The following is a 14,039-nucleotide window of genomic DNA, read 5'->3' as shown; positions in this document are numbered from 1 at the left end:
TCCCATCACGGTTCTTCCCCACCCCCCTCTGTTACAGCTCTCGCCCTGGAATGCCCCAAAATCAAAGTGAGCACCTGTCAGGACTGCATCCGGTCTGGCCCCGGCTGTGCTTGGTGCAAGAAACTGGTAGGTCTGCATTTCCTTTCATTGCACCAGCTTGCAGCTTCTGTGCTGGCCTCCCAACCCACCACCCTCCCCCATGATGGTGCTTGGCCACACTCACTGCTCTGCAGAAGTCACCCCGCCCTTGGGAGAGGAGGCTGGGCCAAGGGGATCCCCAGAAAGACCTCCCACTGGCCCAGACTGGGGCAGAGGGAGTCTGTTTGCAGTGGCCCTGCAGAGGAGTCGTGCCCCATTGCTGTTCCAGGGGGAGATGGACACTCCCAGGTATGTCCCCTGGGCTCAGGGAGCTCCGATGGAGGCATTCTCCCGCCCTGCCTCCAGCTGCCCCCGCACACCCCCTGCAGCCGGTTCCTGTCGCTAACCCATGGGAGCAGCATCTGCTTTCTGCAGCATTAGCAGCAACTCTGGCCTTGTCTAGACAGGGGAAAGGTTTTTCCCACAGAGGCTGTTGGAGGTCGCTGCCTGGGCTGTCCATAGACCTGCTGCAATCCCACGGACGGCGTTCCCCTGCTTCCAGGCTGGTGTTCAGCGGGGCTTTTGGCTGGCTTACACTAGCTCCATTGTGCTAACTCCCCCTTTCCCCTAGCCTAGACTAGGCTTCTGCAGGAAACCGTGTGGCTGAGCCCCTGCTTGGGGCTCCTCCCCGGAGGGTAATCTGGGCCCTTGCTGACCTCTCCCCATGGGGAGATGAAGGGTTAATGCAGAATGCAAGGAGGTTTATTTCCTGGGAGGGGGGATGGAGCCAGCCGAGGAGTGCCCCACTCATGCCCATGGCTGGGCGAGTGCAGGATCGGCAAGGCAGGTGGGGAGCCGGAAGATGAGCTGGGCACAGTGTCTGAGAAAGGACGTTCCCTGTTTCCTTGATGAGTGAGTTGCTCCATCTTGATGGCCAGGCCAGTAGTTAACTACCAAACCCTGCAGCTCCAACGCTGTGCTTGTGGCTGTGGGGAGGAGGAGGGGAGAAGCGGGGCAGGGGGAGCTGGGAGGTGTCTGGTGGCGGTAGGCTCTGTAACCTTCTTTTCTGTTCCCAGCTGTCCAATGACTCGCTTGGGCAGGTCTCTGAACTAACATGGCTTGTGCTCAAGGATTTCCCTTTGTTCCCCCTTTGGTTTTGCAACGCACAGAATTTCACCAAAGCGGGCGAGCCAGACTCCATTCGTTGTGACACCAGAGAGCAGCTGCAGCAGAGGGGATGTGACGCAAAAGACATCGTGTTCCCAGAAAGCAATTTCATCCAACTAAAGAACACCGCTCTAGAGGACAAGACACAGCTGGCTCCCCAGAAAGTGCGCTTGCTCTTGAGACGAGGTACAGTTTGCTGGGAAGCCGGGTTGGCGGCCGAGTCTGACCACGGGGGGGGAGCAATGCCGTGTGGAGGAAAGCACAGGCCCATAGCCACTGATACGCATGGGACCGGTTCAGGCCCAGAATGTGTCCGGGTCCCTCTTTTCCTGCAGCGTGTTTAAATCACAGGTGGGTGCTTCGTTCGCGTGTGGAAACCGGTGCATGAGAAAAATCCTTGTGTCAGCTGAGACGGGGGGTGGGGTTACGTCCGGAAATTAGCGCTGAGGATGGTGCGATGGTCGGACAGCAGCAGGCTCACTGCAGCCAGGCGGGCTCGCAGAAAGCAAGTACACATTCACTGGCAGGGTGATTCAAGTGCAGAGTTGAGGCAGCTCCCCCACAAGATGGATGCCTGCCCTCCTGCCCTTGCCCAGTGTGGGGAACAGAAGGCAGACCCAAAGGGTGGGGAAGCAGAAGGGCCATGACCCGGGAAGGAATGTCAGTGTCTCCAGAACAAGCAGACAGCCCGTTGACAAGCACCAGGAATGCTCAGCAAAGGTGCAGCTTCCCGCCCTCCCCAGCACCACGCAGCCATGACTCTGCCCCCTTGGCCTGCCAGCACCCCCTCTTCCTGGTTCCTTGTGAGGGAGCAATATTTGCCCAAACATGCAGAACAGTAACTAGGAATTGCCCTGATGCCTCGTTAGCCTCGTTAACTGTGATTGTGCTTCTGGAGAGGAGGAGGAAGAGTAGCTCAGTATACCCTGTGTGATCCCTGTCAGCCAGCAGCAAGGACCAGCTAACACTGAAATGCTGTGGGGCTGTAGGAACATGAGTCTTGACTAGAGCTGTGGGGGGTACCAAGAAAATGGCCTCTTTTGTTTGGCAGGAGTAAGATCCAGTGATAAGCCCAGTTCCTAGCGTGGTCCCAATGGGGCAGAATTAAGGCCGAGGCTAGTGGGGTGTGGCAAGCAGCACCTTAACTCTGCATTCCCTGTGGTTCATAAATTTGTGGTGAGTTTTCTCTTGTCACAGTAACTTTCTTTACAGGGCTGTGTGGAGAGAAGTTTGGGGCTTTCGGTCTGAAAAGACACAGGGGACAAAAGGCCCTATTGTGCGACACTGACCTTATCTCCACCTTAACACAGTTCTTTGTACATGACTTTCGTTTGTTTTCCAAATGTGTGAAAGAACCCAGCTGGCAAGGGGCCCGGCCATCTCCCTAGCAGCAGAGCAGATGTACTCTCTCCTGGCTGGGACAGAGAATCTTTACAGACAGTATTAACCATTGCTGTAGATCTCAAGGAGTCAGACCTTGGGGCCCCCCCAACCAACAGTGCTCCTGGAGAGCACCTGCAAACACAACAGCTTTGAGAGCCAGTCTCATCCAAGGGATGAGCCTCATCACCACTGACAATTGCACTCATTATATACAGAGGTTTTTTAGGAGCTGATGAATTATGAATAGATGTTACAAGCATGTTATAAGCATGCCTAGTATGTGTTACAGATGGTTATCAGCATATGAGTAGAACTGGGCAAAAAATTTGGCTAAAACTTTTTTCTAGTGAAAACTGGAGATTCAGGTTAACTAAAACACTTAGCAGATTTGTGTCAATTTTTTAAATTTGTTTCAGTCCAAATAAAACCTAAAAAATATTCCAAAAAATGGAACTGCTTTGTTTTGAAAATGTTGAAATGAAACATTTAGATTGTTGGATTTAAAACAGCTTTTTGTTGTGAAATTTCCTTCAATTGTAGAAAGGCAGGAACATGTCGCTTTCGATGAAATGTCATTTCAGAAACAATGGAAGTGTTTCAGTAAGGTCGAAATTTTCCATTTCACAACAAAATGTTTCGAGTTTTCATTTCAAAATGAGTTTCTATTGAGAGAGCTACATTATTGTGTTACCTTGAACCAGCTACTATACCAGCTATTCAACCATGACCAGTTGTTTTATTTGACAATTTAGAAATAATTTTTAAACCCTAATTTTAAAATATTATAAGAACAGAATAAAAACTACATGAAATAAATATAAAGTCAAAATCAAAATGAAATGTTTTGTTTAACCCCTGCCCCTTCTTTTAAATTTTGTTGTGCAGGACATTTTGAAATTTCAACTTTTCATTCCTATTTGGAATGAGGTTTTTTCCCCAAAATGGTGGAATTTCCCCTGGAATGAATAATTCAAGTTTTGACCAGCTGTAATTGCCTTTATAATAATAATAATAATAATAATAAGCACCATAGTGCCTAGAGCCCTAGTGATGGAGCAGGACTGCCCTGTGCTAGGTGCAAGGATAGACGCATAGTAAAAAGACAGTTCCTGCTCTGAAGAGCTTACACTGTAAGTATCAGAGACGATCCAAGAGATGGAAACAGATCTGGGAGTACAAGGAAACAATGAGATGCACTGGTCAACAGGACAGGCACACCAGCAGCCGAACCAGGGTCCCAGGAGATGGTGATGGTGACAGCTGCCATGATGGTGAAGGTCACGCCTTTCTCTTCTCCTGTCCTTCAGTGATCCGCTCCTGTGGTTGTGACAGCTCAGTTCTCCCCGAGTTTTGTCTTTCAGGGACCCCCAAGGGAGTGAGGGGTGGAATAGCCCATCCTCTCCTCCTTTTTCTGACACCCTGACTTTGGTGCACTGATTTCAGGTCCCACACCGGCATGATCCTAACACAGTCCTTGAGTCAGACCAGGAGGCTTTTCATTTGGATTAATTCAGTCTGTCTGTCTCTCCCTTTTGCACCTTTTCTCATCAACGTTTGTTGTTGTAGGTTATTGTGATATTTTGTGAACTTTCACTCACTTCTCATAGTTGAGCTCACAATGGGAGTAAATTGGTAGGCCAAGTTATTACAACAGGAAATGGCCAAAATGATGGGCTAGGAGAATTATCTTTGCAGCTGCATTCTGAACGGCTGTGAGCAGGACAAGATGGCATTTGTGAAGGCCGGAGAAAAGGATTTTGCAATAATTGAGACGTGCGGGGCAGAGAACCTGCAGGAGAGTTTTAGCTGTGTGGATGGAGAGGAAAGCCCAGTTCTTATAGACGGTATTCATGGATTCCAAAACCAGAAGGTACCATTGTGATCATCTGTTCTGGCCTCCTGGATAGCCCAGGCCAGAGACCTGCCCCATAATAACTCTAAGAGCAGATCTGTTAGAAAAACACCCACTCTTGATTTAAGAATTGTCGCTGTCTTGGTTGTGCAGTGGAACAGGCGATAACCTACTAGGATCCTTGGTAAATCTTTCCAATGGTTCCTTACTTTCACTGTTTAAAATGTACACCTTATGTCCAGTCTGAATTTGTCTAGCTTCAGCTGCCAGCCATTGGATTGTGTTACAGCTTTCTCTACCTTCAGGAGCTCACTAGTAAATACTCATTCCCCATGTAGATACGTATAGACTGTGATTAAGTCAATCCTTAATCTTCATTTTCTTACACGAAATAGATTGAGTCTATCGCTCTAAGGCAGGTTTTCTAATCCTTTAATGGTTCTCATGGCTCTTCTCTGAACCCTCTCCAATTCTACACCATCCTTCCTGAATTGTGGGCACCAGAACTGGACACAGTGTTCCACAGCAGTCACGTCATTCCATTGAGCCGTTTCCACGCTCTGCCTCTCCCCTGGCAGGTCAGCCGGCTGAGTTCAACGTGACCTTCCGCCGGGCCGAGGGCTACCCTATTGACCTCTACTATCTGATGGATCTCTCCTACTCCATGCATGATGACCTGGAGAAAGTGAAGAAGCTGGGAAGGGACCTGCTCGCAGCTCTGAACTCCATCACCACCTCCGGCCAGATCGGTAAGTGGTTCTCTGGGCACTCACGCTCTCTTGGCAGCATTGAAGAGCCACTAGCTAAATCCAGTTCTAGCAAGAACAGAGGAAGATGTACCACACAGCAGTGAATATGGCCACGTGGCCAGCCTGCAGTAGCCAGGCCAGGAGAGACGTCAGGGCTGGGGGAAGAGGTGTTCAGTAAGCACACAGGGATAATGCAGACTGGGCTCACCCTCTTGCTCTGCCCAGCCCCTCCATGGAGAGCACTGTGCTCTGCTTGGTCACATGTCCACGGAGGGGAAGGGGGCCCGTAGCTGCAGCCAAGAGACGCATTGGCTCCATATGTGCTTGCTTCAGACGCTGCTGCTACATTCGGGTTTGGTTCTGCTCTCTGTGAGATCACTGGCAAAACTCTCCCTGGCTGCCAGGGAGCCTAGTGGCTGCAGACTCTCAGACCTCCCCATTTTCACTTAAAACCAGCCTGGAATGTCTGACCCATTTGGATCTCTGGCAGCAAAGAAAACAGGCTAAATGGAAAAGGAACTGGGCCAGCCGGAGACAGCAGCCCTGGGGGAAATGTGGCCCACCCAGGCACCTCAGTGCGCATCTCAAGGCTCTCCTAGCCAGAGCCCTCTGCCAGGGAGAGGCAGCTGGGGGCAGGGTCCATCAGAGAGGGAGAGGGAGCCACCAAGGGAGGGGAGAGCAGGACAGAGGGGCCAGTGACATCCCAGGGCGGAGGAAGGGAGAATGGGGCTCAGGAACCACAGGGGGAGGGGAGAGGCAGCAGTCACCAGTGGGCCATGAGGAGATTCCCACTTCGCTGCTTGACTGCAGCCTCAGAGGTGGATTAAGCTTTTGTGGGGCCCTGGGCCAGAGCAAGTGGGGGGCCTCCCCACCGCTTCCACCTGAAGTCCCCCCGCCCCTCTCTGTGCTCCTGCTGGGGAAATGGGGTTGGGGCACAGGGCCTTCCCCCGCCTGCCTGATGCTCCTGTTGGGGAGCGGGATCTGGGTGTGGGGGGCTTCCCCTGGTCCCCAGCAGGAGGGCTGGGCAGCTGGAGCGGGGTGCCAGGGCACCCATTTTTCCAGGCGCCCTCACTTGGCCAGTACCCCTGGGCATGGGCCCTGTTGGTTCAGTGGATAATCCACCACGGTGTGTCCCTGTGTGGCTGGGTTGCTCTACTGCTGGGGCAGGATGCTGGTCTAGATCCCTTCTTCATGGATGGGGCTGCATAGCTGACCTGACGTCTGCACTTAGCTCGGGCCCGGCTTTCCCCAGAGCACTCTAACTCCAAGTGACCCTCGCGCTCCTCCCTGGACAAGCGGCTGCCTCCCACCGGCACCCCTCATTTGCCGTGCGCTGGTTACTTGCACCTTCCGCCCACGCCCCGTGGCATAGTGACCCCTGGGGTTTATTACATCCCCACAGCTGCACCCGCCAAGTCTCTGGCCGTGGTTGTTTGAGGGGTGTGGTACTGGGCACTGCTCCCTAATGCTGCGTCCCCCTGTGCACCCCAGGCTTCGGCTCCTTTGTGGACAAGACGGTGCTGCCCTTCGTGAACACGCACCCCGAGAAGCTGAAGAACCCCTGCCCAAACAAGGACACCACCTGCCAGCCGCCGTTCGCTTTCAGGCACGTCCTCTCCCTCACTGGAAATGCCGATGTGTTTGATAGGGAGGTCAAGAAACAGTCCATCTCGGGGAACCTCGATGCCCCCGAGGGGGGGCTGGATGCCATGATGCAGGTGGCAGTCTGCGGGGTAAGTCCAGTCACCATCACCCAGCTTAAGCTGGTTACCGGGTGGGGATGACTCAGAGTTAGAGCATGTGTGGTCAGATGTTGAGGGGCATAACGCCAGGCCAAAGGGACCATGCGAATGACTGGAGGGTTAGACACCAGGACTCCTAGGGAGAGACTCAAGGAGCTCAAGCTAGTTATCTCAACCCAGAGAAGGTTGGGGGGTGACTTGATCCCAGTCTGTAAGTCCCTACATGGGGAACAGATATTTGATAATGGGCTCTTGGGTTGAGCCGAGAGGTCTGACACAGCCCCATGGCTGGAAGCTGAAGCTAGCCACGTTCAGACGGGAAATAAGGTGAACATTGTTAATAGTGACAGAACAGGGAGCAACGGTCTCAAGTTGCAGTGGGGAAGATCTAGGTTGGATATTAGGAAACACTATTTCACTAGGAGGGTGGTGAAGCACTGGAATGCCTTACCTAGGGAGGTGGTGGAATCTCCATCCTTAGAGGTTTTTAAGGCCCAGCTTGACAAAGCCCTGGCTGGGATGGTTTAGTTGGGGTTGGTCCTGCTTTGAGCAGGGGGTTGGACTAGATGACCTCCTGAGGTCCCTTCCAACCCTGATATTCTATGATTCTAAGAATAGTGACCAAGCATCAGGCTGGATTCTCCATGGCTGACAATTCTCCATGACTGACTCCAGGCCAGCTGTTTGTCTAAAGGATCTGCTCTCGGGATTATTGTGGGGCAGGTCTCTGGCCTGGACTACAGAGGGGGTCAGCCTGATGATCCCCATGGTCCCGCTGGCGGGAGTCGGCATAGGCCTGCCTATCTAGGCACAGAAGCTGCCCTCACTTCTAGGGATGCAGGCCCAGGAGCATAAATGGGGTCTGGGTCTGCCCTGGAATGGATTATCTCTGTCTCCCCTTTGGGTCCATCTCCCTGGTTTCCATTAGGCAGGCATGAGTCTCTATTTGCCTGCATTGGTCTCGGTGTGCTGGGAAGTGCAGGCCCATGTCTGTCTATAGCAGGGCCATGCACCTCCACGCACTCCTTGCTTCATGGAGTGGCTGTATGTCTATATATTTCCTCACATTGCTCTTACTCCCCACCTGTTTCCAGGGAACTTGCATGCCAGTGTCCTGTCTCTTGGTGGTATGAACACGGAGTCTCTCTTTCATTAGGACGTGATACTCTATATTCCTGAGGTGGCCTGGGCTCTCCCATTCTTGGGCTCTCGCTGACCCTGTTGTTTCCTTGTTCAGGTAGTGAAAACAGGTCTTACCAATCCACTGCAGTAAAGTCCTCTCCTTTCTGTTCTCAGAACAAGATTGGCTGGCGCAATGTAACTCGTCTGCTGGTATACGCCACGGATGACGGCTTCCATTTTGCTGGGGATGGTAAACTCGGAGCCATTCTGACCCCTAATGATGGTCAATGCCACCTGGAAGAGAACATATACAAAATGAGCAATGAGTTTGTAAGTGACCTTAGCAGCATGTTGGCTCTAACTCACCCTGGCTTCCGCAGTGAGCAGCCACTTTGTAGACTAGCTGGAGCCAATTCCCCTCCAACACTTGACCCCCTTCCCATCCTTGGCCGCTCCCCTGGTACATCCCCATGTCAGGGGCAGAGCCTGCTCCTGTGAACTGCATCCAAATGTAAAGTTTGCAATTAAATCTGCATTTCTTAGCCAGCTGCTGGCAAGCACTTACCTGCTGACAAGGGTCCCCCGTGGTATCAGATTGTAAGAGACTGTAAAGCAGGCGCCCTGGTGCTCTAGGGGGGTGGGGGTGGGGGTGGACTCCAAGGGAGGTTTTCTATTACTAGGACAGACCCCTGTTTTACTCTTAGAGCATGGAGGAGTGAATTAGGTGTTGGGGTTTGTGTCCTGAACACTCTGGCAGGCCTTTCCTGTAGCAGCCACCCAGATAAATGCTTTAATCCATTCACACAGCAAGGAAGGCAAACCGGAGAAATTGAAATCCCTAATTCTGGGGGCTGCTCCTTTTTCTCTCAGTTCCATCTGGGAAAGTCAGGGGGATGGTGGTTAAAAGTCTGTTGCTAGGTCCACAAGATTCTGCTGGAGAAAGGAAAAACCAGTCAGCTACTGGCTCAAGAGAGCAGATCCCAGGGGATCTCACTCCATCAGAACCCGTGACCACGCTGGTACTCTGAGTGGGTCTGGAAACCAAGCATATTTATCTTCCCGGTAGCAAAGAAGTGTCTAAAATATAAACTCACAGCTGCTGTTCCCTTTCTCCCCCAGGACTACCCGTCCGTCGGCCAGCTGGTACAAAAGCTTGCTGAAAATAATATTCAGCCCATTTTTGCTGTCACTAGCAGAATGGTTGGAATATACCAAGTAAGTAGAACTTGAACAGTCCCAGAAACGTTGCCCAGTGGTTCAGTGCGTCTGAGAGACGAGGATGAAAAGCAAGTGGAAGCCCAAGTCTCTCCTTCCACTCTCAGTGACATCAGCACAGCTCATGCTTCCTCTTCTGCTCTTGCACAGATGGGGTGTACAAACCCCACGTGAATCGGGAACAGGTCAGTGGGCTGGTTGAGCCCAGTCATCCCTGCCCTGCCACGCCTGAAGCAGGGGCCTGGCTGGGAGGGAGGAGCTCAAATGGGGGCCCAGCTCAGCTGGCTCCTGCTGTGGAGGAAGCAGTGAGAGAGCCGGCTGGCTGGGGGGCAGGGACAGAAGATGTAGGCTGAGGTGGAAGCCAGTGTTGTGTTGGTACTCAGCAGACGCTGGGCTGGGGGAGGAGTCAGAGGAGCAGGAAGCCCAGGTGGGAAGGCAGAGTTTGGACTTTGGGTACCCTGGATGGATGAAATGTCTTTGAGACCTAGCCACAGGGCTAAGCCAGCTCAGCCTAGAAGGTGTTCCAGGTGGGGTGAGTTAGCGGAAGACCAGGAGGGAAACTGAGGCAGAATGATCGTCATGCCGCACAACACCTTTGGCAGTGCAGGGAGAGTACATGCCCATGCTCACATGATTAAATTAGGGGATTCTTTTCATGTGTGTGCTCTCCATTGGTAGAAGCTCAGTGAAATGATCCCCAAATCAGCAGTGGGGGTGCTGCACGAAGATTCCAGCAACGTCATCCAACTCATCAAGGAAGCCTACAACGTAAGTTTCACATCACGCGCTCAATGTATCGTTCTGGACCTTGCCAGGCCGCCTGCACCAAGAGCCCTGTGTGCCTTATACCATCTGGGGGGAGAGGGATGGAACGGGAAGGGCAGGTTGCTCAGCCAGTTATACAAAGTATAAACATACATGCTGCACCCCTTTCTCCCATGTCTCTGCCTGAAGTCTGTGCACTGCTCAGGCATGCCTTCTTCATCCCTCTGGCAAGGACCCAAGGCTGCCACCTGAACTGCTGTGTCCCCCGAACGCTCCAGCCCCGGATGCCTTTGACACTGCTTTGCTAGTGAATAGCAGACCTCCCCAGGCTCTGCTCACTTACAGCCACCAGCTGAGTATATGAATGCTAGGTCCAGCCATCCAGGATTAGATGGCACCCTCATATTCCACAGTCCCAACCTTGCCCCCCAAGAAATATGCCTCTTGTGCCACTGGACTTACAAGCTCATAAATTAGTTCATCATTCCAACAAAGTGTAATGAATATGCACCAGCCTCGTTTACCTGGGTAGAGATTTTCCCAAACACACTGGTTTAGACAAAACAATGAAACAAGTTTATTAACTAGAAAGAGATAGACTGTAAGCAGTGATCCCTCTAATTTTTCCCACCCATGTATGGAATGAATTTTGTTATGTGCACCAATATGGAGGCGAGGTGTGACACATCACCTTCATATTGGTGCACATAACTAAATTCATGTGGTGGGGGTGGGGCCAAGGGGTTTGGAGTGTGGGAGGGGGCTCAGGGCTGGGGCAGAGGTTTGGGGTGCAGGGGGTGAGGGCTCTGGCTGGGTTGCGGTCTATGAGGTGGGGCTGGGGATGAGGGGTTTGGGGTGCAGGAAGGGACTCTGGGACTACAGCGGGGAGAGAGGACTCCCCACAGCTCTCTCTCCCCGCAGCAACACGTGGGCTGGGGGGAAGAGGCACATCTCCCCACCGGGTCAGCTCCGGGGCTGGGGCCGCAGGATAGCACAAGCAGGTCTGGGATGGGACTGGGTTCAGGCCGAGGGAGGGGCACCATGGCAGGTCCAGGCCAGGGCTGGGCCATGCCGGCTGCAGCTGGGTTGAGGCCGGGCTGCCCCAGCTGGGTTCAGGCCACAGTAGGGGTGCCCCGGGCAGTCCAAGCGCCCTGGCCATGGCAGAGTTGGGGCCATGGGAGGAGTGCCCCGGCAAGTCCGGGCTGCCCCAGCCGCAGCAGGTTGGGGGCCAGGCTACGTTGAGGCCGGGAGAGGAGCACCCCTCCCCTGGCCCCCGGGCGAGTTCCCTGAGTGCCTGCCTGGTGATAAGAAGGCTGCTGCACAGCCACACAGCTTACAGGGAACTTAGATTGTAAGTGATTATAAGTATTAGGGCATAAAAGTCAGAACTGGTTACAATAGAAATCAAAAGATAACACTGCAGTCTAATTCCTAAACTTTACCAAACTAAATGAGATTTGAAGCAAACATCATTCTCACCACACCAGATACTGCAGCCGGTTCTTAATTCACAGGCTGGATTTCCTTTCAGCCTGGGACCACTCCCCTTTAGTTCAGTGTTCTCTAGGTATTCCTTGATGTTCTGAGCAGAGTAACATAAGGTGGAGAGGTGAGGTGGCCTGAGGCATTTCCCCCCCCTTCTTATAATCTAACCCTCTGTACTGGAAAAGTCTTTGCTGGGTCATGGGGTCAGGCAGTTCCATGACATACATGAGCTGCCAGATGTCCTTCAGGTGAATTGTAAATTTCTTGTTTACAGCTGGTGAATTTCCAATTAAGCAGGTAATGACTCTTTAGCACCCTGCTGGTGTGAAGTCTCTGAAAAACTAGTTTGAGCCTGCTTTTCTAACTTTGTAACATGTTAAAGTAAAATCATTGTTATCGATTAGAGTCTCGTAACCTTACATACAAAGTTGCCACACATATTTTACCAGGCTAATAATGTCCAGCTGATTATGAGTTTTCAAATGATACTGCACAAGGCATGCTTAGTACAAAATATATCATAACCATATAAAAGTGGTGAACATGGGGTACAGTGTGTCACATCCACTACTTAGTACGGTCTTCCTAGGGGTTTCAGCTTCTCAATCAAATCAGTTCCTGGACTATCACATCCAACTGAGTTTTATCAGTTTTAGGGCTTCCAGTCTCTTTCAGTCACCTGGCTGTTTTCTTGGAGGCAACCTGGTGTGGGGTTGTCACCCCTTTGCTACCTCAGGCCTTTCCACCTCTGTTTCCATCTCTGTTATGTGCCCTTTATAGCAGGTCTTGTTTTCTCTACTGGTTGCAGCTGTGGGTGCCTGCCTCCATGATTGGCTGTTCTGGCAGCTGCTTGAGAGTGAGATCAAGCTGCTTGCTTGTAAAGAGGAGACTTTCCTGCCCCCTCCCCATGTTCAGTGGGGGGTCTGCAAACCCCATTACTGAGCACCAGGAACAAGACTAATATCTCGCTCTTATGCAGGAGTATTAAATAAAACCAATACTGGCTCAGGATAAACGAGAAGCAAAATACAACATTTCAAAACCAGTACTGAGAGGTTGGAAGGGACAATGGAAATTAACATGGGTTTCACCTGCAAATTTTTTAGTGAAACCTGAATTTTTTTGTGCAATCTTTGTTTTTGCAGCAAACCATTAATTACTCACAGATCCTTAATTTTCTGTATGAGATCTGTAGCCCACAGGATTATTTTGCTAGCTATTATATCCTACTAATCCAGCCAGTCGTATCAAATAATATGCTTCTCTTTCTGAATTAATCCATTTCATTCTTATATTTTATCAGTATTAATCCCTATGAATTTAGGATGTGTTGAAGTATATGATATGTGTTTCCTAATAATTATACATAGAATAAGTTTTGTTGAAATGCAAGAAGTTTACGGCCTGTATCCAGTAAGATCCACGAGATAGCTAAAAGTATAATCAGTTAAGAGTAAGTCAGCATAAAAGCTGGCAATGTTTGGCACAGATAGGAATGGTCCCTGAACTTTGGGGAACCAAAGGGAGGACCTATACAAAACACTGAACAGGTTCATCCAGCGTCTGCAACCAGCTGGTATCCGCAGGGCACACCACAAACCAGGAAGTCTCCAAGAGAGCCTAGGTTGGCAGTCTGGGGAGTGAGATAATCCTTATTAATATATATTAATATATATTAATATAGAGTAAGTGTCATAATCCACTAACATATAGGATAAGGGCACCCATACATTTCTTAGGGTACGGAAATAAGATTGGTTGGGCCTGAATTACTCAGTGTCAGGATCCTATAAAATACCATGTAAGGATATCATAGAAAGCTCTTTTAGTCTTTAGCTCTTTCTTTTCTGTGTTCTCCTATATTCTATAGACTATCTTTTTATCTACCTATTATTCTATCTTCTATCACGCTACCAGCTCAGCTTGTGTAGTATAGTATAACTACTCAGCATTCCTAGCTATTGGGGAAGCCAGCACCATCGTGTTATCAGGCACACCAGGAGTAAGGCTGGTCCTTCACCTCCTATTACCGGGTCCTCAGGGAAGGGTGTGGGTATGTTAAGTTAAGGTACTTATGATAGAAATGTTACCACCAGGAGTTTTGGAATTCTTTTACTGTTTTGTAGTCATAAGTTTCATAGCATTTATTATTCTTTTGTTAATCTCAATAAAGTTTTTATCAATTTGGTATTGTCCTCAGTGTAAGTGTTTTTGCCAAGCACCCCGAGAGTCCTCTCCCGATATAGAACTCTTTGAGTTCTCGGACCCTGTAGTCTGAATTGGAAAAGAACCTATATATAAATTTTCTGGTCGGATGTGATCAGTGGTGAGCCATAACAAATAACCCATAAAATTCTGGTCAACAGAATTCTAACATGCCAAGTATCTGACTTATATTATACATACAGGTGCTGTGCACAAACATTACACTAAACATGAGTCATTGCCAGAGAAGGAACCAAAATCTTCCTCCTTGTCCTT

At 50.6% G+C, this 14,039-nt stretch overlaps 1 protein-coding gene across 2 annotated transcripts in view; it reads left to right on the top strand.

Annotated features, from left to right (window-relative positions):
* The window catches only part of ITGB2 (integrin subunit beta 2), a 51,032-nt gene that overhangs the window by 27,355 nt on the left and 9,638 nt on the right, over positions 1 to 14,039 (top strand). The window contains exons 4-10 of one of the 2 annotated variants that reach the window (XM_073306964.2): positions 38 to 126; positions 1,248 to 1,431; positions 5,059 to 5,229; positions 6,721 to 6,962; positions 8,268 to 8,423; positions 9,213 to 9,308; positions 9,987 to 10,076. In XM_073306964.2, the coding sequence (XP_073163065.1) occupies positions 38 to 126; positions 1,248 to 1,431; positions 5,059 to 5,229; positions 6,721 to 6,962; positions 8,268 to 8,423; positions 9,213 to 9,308; positions 9,987 to 10,076 (1,028 nt within the window). The other variant, XM_073306965.2, reaches the window with a different exon arrangement.

Source organism: Lepidochelys kempii, chromosome 11, assembly GCF_965140285.1.
Source record: "Lepidochelys kempii isolate rLepKem1 chromosome 11, rLepKem1.hap1, whole genome shotgun sequence".
Classification (NCBI taxonomy): Eukaryota; Metazoa; Chordata; order Testudines; family Cheloniidae; genus Lepidochelys; species Lepidochelys kempii.
The sequence above is the reverse complement of the archived record's forward strand: the minus strand, read 5'-3'. Positions and strand labels throughout refer to the sequence as shown.